General features: G+C 42.3%; 1 protein-coding gene across 3 annotated transcripts in view; it reads right to left on the minus strand.

Moving 5' to 3' along the window:
* The window catches only part of Usp32 (ubiquitin specific peptidase 32), a 209,852-nt gene extending 203,667 nt beyond the window's left edge, over positions 1-6,185 (minus strand). For 2 of the 3 annotated variants that reach the window (XM_023703132.1, XM_023703130.1), the window contains exon 1: positions 5,942-6,142. In XM_023703132.1, the coding sequence (XP_023558900.1) occupies positions 5,942-5,999 (58 nt within the window). In that variant the 5' untranslated portion in view covers positions 6,000-6,142. Of the gene's footprint in view, positions 1-5,941 lie in introns of all 3 variants that reach the window. The other variant, XM_004643016.2, reaches the window with a different exon arrangement.
* Positions 6,186-6,991: the final 806 nt, after the last annotated feature.

Raw genomic sequence — 6,991 nt, forward strand, 5'->3', positions numbered from 1 at the left:
GGGAGGGGAGGGGAGGGGAGGGGAGGGGAAAGCCAGTATTTCACTCCCACTCTTTATGGATACATATAACACATATCATTTCAGTGGAGATTACTGACCCAGGCTGTATGTCCAAAGATAGTCTTGTTTCCATCTCTTCTGTTCCCAATTGACAAGAGCTCAGTAAGAAAGTGTTGAATGAATGAACAAAGTAACATTCAAAAATAGACATCCACGATATAATGTTCTTATAGTTCATCAGCCCATTACTTACTTAGTCTAATATTACTGACTTATCAGTCCAATTATTTAAATAGGAAATTACCAAAAATTGCTTATTTTGATCAATTTTTATAACATGTAACAGCAAATAGAAAATGACATCACAGCACTTAGGCTGAGGCAGAAAAATCACTGTGACTTAAAAGCCAGCATAGGCTACATAAAGAGTCCAAGACCACCCTGCCCGGTCTCAAAATTTTTTTTTAATTTAAATTGTGAAAGCAAAAATAAACTGGCAAAAAAATAAAAATAAAAATAAACTGGCAAGTGCACCGTCCTGAGTTTAATCCCCAGTACCAAAAAAACATAAATAAATGAATACAGAAAAATAAATAAAATGACAATTCTATCAAATTTATTCAATGCAAGTTGAAGCCAGGTGTGGTAGCACACGCCTATAATCCCAGCACTTGGGAGGCTGAGGCAGGAGGATCATGGTAAATTCAAGGCCAATCTGGGCTACACTGCCAGCCTGAATAACGAACTAGGGAAACCCTATCTCAAAAAAACCAAAATAAAATAGAATTGACTGGTTGAAATGACGCTCACCCAAGCTATGCTCAGGATGGTCAGTACCCAAACAAATGCACTGCCCAAGTAACACTCAAGGTAAACTGCTAAGTGGTTAAGTGCCAATTCTAATTAAAGAAAGGGATTAGAAGAAATCATCCACTCAATTTTACTAGCACTATTTAGAAATCAAGAATCATTCCAGTTAGATTGTTTAGTTGAATTCAAACACCTATAGTATTTAGATGCCAATAGAATATTCACCTCTGACAGGACAAAAAAAGGATACAAAAGAAAGATCATTTTGCATTTATATATACAAAATAGTTAGGATAGGTTTACAGCTACTTTTGCTTAATTCAATGAGAAGAAAGAGGTGTACTAACAGTGTTTGGACAGAATATCCTGTCTGCTTCTTGTGCTATGGATAACCACTAAGAAGATAACAATGTACAATGTATTGATTATCAAAACTGTCCTATTAATCAGCTGTGAAACTGTCTCATTTATATTTATTTCTCAATAAAAAAAAATTTAAAAAATAATCATTCCAATTCAGTCAATTCTTACACACATATAACAAAAAAAGCATATAATCTGTTTCTAGAAGGATGAGAGGAAGGAAAGAGGAACAGGACAAAAGAATAACTAGAGATTTTTAAGGTTTGACTTCTGATAAATCACATCTTTCATATGGCATTTTTTGTTTTTGTTTTATTGTCTTTTAGAAAGTGTTTCACTATGCATTTCAGGCTGACCTTGAATCACTTTGTAGCCCAGGTGAGCCTCCACCTCACAGCAAACCTCCAGGTGGGATCATTCATGCAACTTATTTTCTTTTTCTTTTTCTTTTTTTTTTGTCTTATCTCCTGGGCCGTTTTTTGTCTTTTTGTGACAGGATCTTTCTTTGCAGTTTAGGTTTAGCACAGGCTGGTCCTGACCCCCCAAAGATCCCTTTTCCTCAGTTTCCCTGAATAGAGTACTGGGATAACAGGCAGATACCACCAAGTCCAGCCCATGTAACTTTTTTTCTTTGGTGGTACCAGGGATCAAACTCAGGACCTTGCACATGACAAGCAAGCATTTTATGCCACTGAGCTATCTCTCTGGCCCCACGTAACATTTTTTAAATGTGGTACAGTATTCCAACAACTTATATTTTTAAGAATACACAAGTTAAATATTGGAGATAAGGCTCTGTGGCGGAGCAGTTGGCTAGCATGCACAAGGCCTTGGGATCAATCCCCAGGAGAGAGAGAGAGAGAGAAAGGAAGAGGGAAGGAAGGAAAGAGAAGGAGAGAGGGGGAGGAAGAGAGAGAGAAGGAGAGATGGAGAGAGCAAACAGATATAATCAAGAGATAAAGGGCCGGGGAGATGGCTCAGTGGAATAAGCGCTTCCCTGGCAAGTGCAAGTTCAATTCCCGGATCCGCCAAAAAAAAAAAATAAAAAAATAAAAATAAAAATTTAAAAGAGATAAAATTCTCAGTATCAATGAAGTATAACAGGCATACTCCATCAGAAAACACCTGTATTCTAACAAGAGTCAAAGGACTGAGAAAATAGCTCGGCAGTCTAAGCACCTGCCTAAGTGCAAGGACCCAGGTTCGATCACAGATACCGCATGCCATGCTGGCAGTGCTGGTGGTGGCCTGTAATCCCAGCACCCGGCAGGCTGCGCCAGGAGGATCACTACAAATCTGAGCTGCACAGAAAGGCCTTGTATCAAATAAATAACAAAAATAAAAAATAAAATAAACAAGAGTCAAGCCTTCCCTTATCTACTCAAGATATGTGGGAGACAGTTACAAACCAAAAATAAGAAAACCATTAAGTGTTATGTAACTGACATATAGTCTCACCAAAATAAATTACAAGCCCATCTTCCTAACTTCCAAAGCTTCTAAAATGTAAATGAGTCACTAGGCTGCCCTTTCACTCAGGTCCAGTGTTAACTGTCACTAACATAATAACACTTCATTTCTAAGGCTCCATTTTGTAAGATAAACTGCCTTCAATTCCACATTTGTGGTCTTATCATACTATTTTTTTAAAAACTACGTAATTATGGAACATAGTAGTGTTCAATAAGTTTAATTAAAACTGAAAGAGCGAGTCTGGCGAGATGGCTCAGTGGTCTAAAGCACTTACTTGGAACAAGCTTGGCAAAGCACAGGGACCACGGTTTGATCCCCCAGCACCACATGCCAGCCAGCCCTGCCCCCTGGTGGGATGAGCTGGCCACACACACACACACACACACAAAAAATAAAAATTAAAAAAAAAAAAAACTGAAAGAGCAAACAGTTCTATCAAGCTCATTTTGTTTATATAATGATTCATGTAACACACAAAGTAATGTGTCAAATTCTACCCCCCTTACCCCATTCACTTTATACAATATAAACAAGTAAATACAATTAACTGATGAAGGTTCATACCTATTTATTTATTCAAGTGGCCCAAAATGGCTCTCAAGACATTTTTTTTTTTTTTTATTCCCAACACATTTTTTAGTTCTATTAAAAAGCTTTTCAAGCTTGGTGTAGTGGTATTCAGACTTTAATCCTCATTACTTGGGAGGCAACCCAGAAAGATACAAAACCAGCCTGAACAACAAACTGACAACATGGTCTCAAAACAAAAAAGAAAGCTGAAAAAAATTCTATATTGAAGTCTGACATTTACTTGAGTAAACAGTATCATATTTAAGTTATTCATTTTTTAAAATGCCTCCTGGTTCACATTCAGATATAGTGCTTTATGAATTTGTCCCTCTGCAGCAAAATGATAAAACAAAAATGCACTCAAACAAATGTACTGCAACTTCTGATACCTCATCAAACACGTTTTCAATTTTAACAGGCCACCACTTCAAGGCAAATTAAAATTCTTCAGTCATCTTGTTATATAGGTCTTGCTATATCTTGGTCTTAACCATCCAGCAGAAAAGTATAAAAACGAGGTATATAAAGTAAATCCATATTAATACAATGAGCTGTAAAAGGCTCAAGTCAATAACTTCTGAGGATAACCAACTAATATTATAGACTGCTAGACAGTGTTAGATTGTTTAGTTGAATTCAAACACCTATAGTATTTAGATGCCAACAGAATATTCACCTTTGACAAAAAAAAGACAAAAAAGAGACAAAGATCATTTTGTATTTATATATACAAACTAGGATAAATTTACAGCTACTTTCGCTTAATTCAATGAGAAAAAAGAGGTATATATACAGTGTTTGGGCAGAATATCCTGTCTCCTTCTTGTACAATGGATAACCACTAAGAAGATAACAATGTACAGGGTATTGATTATCAAAACTGTCCTATTAATCAGCTGTGAAACTGTCTCATTCATATTTATTTCTCAATAAAAAATAAATAAAATTCTTCAGTCAAAAATGCATCATTCACTTACATTTTAAAATATACAATCTTAATTTGATATGAGATTAAGCAAGCTAGTTTTGTGTAGTGACACACACCTGTAATCACAGCACTTGGGAGGCTGAGGCAGGTGGAACACGAATTTGAATTCAGTCCAGACTACACAGTGAGATTCTCCAAAAAAATAAGGAAAGAAAAAAAGAAAAAGAATTAAGCAGGATAGAGTTGAATAATAAAAGTTTAATTTTAGAATTTCTTAATGCCACTGGTATTCACATCCTCAAACTTAAAACACTTTTGAGCCTTGAAGCTGTAAATCTGTTTGACTGATGTCCTGTTTCATGCCCTGTAAACCACTGCTTAACTGAGGCCAGACCTGTCAGGCTCAATAGCATCCCGGAAATGACTAGCCTACTAGTGCTGGAAATACATCAAGAATTTGGAATATTTCTCATATTGAGACAAGGAAAAGAGTTCAAGTGAGAGTGTGCTTAAAAGCAAACATTACACTGTTCCAAGGGAGGAAAAAAGACACACAAGGCATATACTTGTAATTCTGGGTGTATTCCATATCATATTAGGTGATAGTCCACTCAACTTAATTCACTTCTTCCTACATATGAACAAAAATTCATCCCCGAATTATCACTTTGAATGCCTACATTTTAATCCAGTTTTCATTTTGTATCCTTTGCTACGGTCAGTTTAGTGACTTAGAAACCTGTTAACAATAATGCCAGGCTAGCAAATAACCTGCTTACTACCTTTCACTTCTTACCAAGAAAACTCATTAAACGTCAAAAAGAAATACAGGTACACACAGATTACACACTTGAGAGATCCCAGTCATGAGAAATTAAGTCACATTCCGGCTATAAACTGTACAATAGACACTTGCAGTCAGCGTGTGCTTTAGTGATCACGGACAGCGGTATCAAAGTAAGTGGTAGGGGGTTGGGGCTGTTAACGCATTAGGGCCAATAGCAGCGAGCTAGGACTGGCAGCAAGGCCAGTCTCTAAAGGTAGGTATAACACTATCACAATGCTGGATTTCCGAATGCCATTTTATGGGAGGGGGTGATCAGAACTGGAAATCAAGTACAGCAAAAACCTATAGTCAACGTCTGAGGTGATGAAACCTAAGACAAGGTCTGTGGCAACACCAGCTTGTCCAACTCATCTCACCTCAGCCACAACTTCATTTCAGGTCGTTCTTATCAAAGTCAGCACCCCAAACGGTGAGGGGTGGTAGGATCGGATAAGCACAACCCTCAAGACACTGGAAAAGGCCTTCGGAAAAAGCAGATAGGAAGGGACTTTCAAGAGCGCTTTACAGCCGCCTCCTTTCCCTCTTCCAGAAGCGTATATTAAGGAACCAGTTTAGGGTGTTGTTGGTTTTTATGAAGGAGAGATAACGAGAAAATGGCAGTGAAAGATGAAGGGGGCTAAAAGGGTTAAAGCCACCCAAGAAAAAGAGAGAGAGGAGGTCTTCCCTGGACACCACCAAGATAACGCCACCAGAGACGAAAGGTATACGACTGAATCACCGCCTTAGACCCCTCACTCGAAGAAAGCTTCGCCCCCTTCCATACGGTCCCAATTCCCAAACATCGCTTTCCACCGACCTCTCTCTTGCCCCCTACAAAGGCCCCCGCCGCTGACAGTCCTCCCCTTCTGCCTCGGGGTCCCCAAGCCCTCCACCCGTCCCTCCGCGGCCACCCACCTCCCAGCAGCTCGTCGCTCGCCTCCCCGTCGCTCGCCCAGACCCCTCCCCCTCACCTCTCCTCAGCGCCTCCTCGTAGCTGAGGAATCTGATCCGTGACTCCTTGGCGCCCATGCTCCCCTCATCCCTCGGCTGGGGGTCGGAGCCTGATTCTGCCCCCACCCCCTATCGCCCGGTCCTCGGCGTCTCTGGCTGTTGGTGCCGGCGTCCCCCGACCCCCTCCTCCCCCAACACTAACAAGTGCGGCTTCTGCCCCGGCGGCTCCTCCCGGTCGCCGCCACCGCCTCCATGGCGAATCACGTGATCCACCCCACCCCGCCCCCTTCTCCTCCCTTCTACTCCGCCCTTCTTTCTCCTCCCTTCCTTTTCCCTCCTCACGCCCTCTTCCCCTCCCCGCGCCAGCCTTCTTCCGCCAGGCCCTACTGAGGGTCACCTGACCCCAGGCCCGAGACTGTTCCGGGTAATGGCTGCCCCGGGACACACTCCGCCCCGCCCCACGCTGACCGCACGCAGGAGCGCAGGGGAGGAGCCGCATCGCCAACGTCATGCGTCATTCCGCCTGCCCGCCAATCCCAGGCTGTGAGGACGGCGGTGCCGCCTCCGCCCGCCGGGAAAGGCGGTGATTTCCGGCGTGTTTGAGGCCTATGTGTCCCGCCCCCTTGGGCGGGGCCGGATGGTGATTGGCGCTGCCTGGCGGAGACCCGCCTTAGACTACTGGCGGGGTACGTGTTAAGGATCTGGGGCTGAGGAATGCTGCTCGCTGCTCCTGGGGAAGAAGTGGGTAGGCTGGGAGTTCCTAGCGTTAACTCGGGGATGTTTGATAAAGTTGTGAAAGGCAAGAAGCGTCCCAAGGCTTCCCTGTAACGAAAGAATCTCCCTGATGGGGAGATCCCTAAGGAAAGCAAACCTTGTGGAGAACTTACCATTCGTCCCCCCTACACACACACACACACACCCACCCCCGCTCGGCCTTTCCTTCCTTCGGCCAGCTCGGCTCCCAAGCTGCCTTGTTCTTGCACAAGTTGCTTGGGAACCTCTCTGCTAAACAGTGTTTCATCGCACGTCTTGCCTTCCACATATAGGACATTTAAGGCGGAAGTAACCTA

Source organism: Octodon degus, unplaced genomic scaffold, assembly GCF_000260255.1.
Source record: "Octodon degus isolate 3935 unplaced genomic scaffold, OctDeg1.0 scaffold00164, whole genome shotgun sequence".
In the NCBI taxonomy this organism is placed as follows: Eukaryota; Metazoa; Chordata; class Mammalia; order Rodentia; family Octodontidae; genus Octodon; species Octodon degus.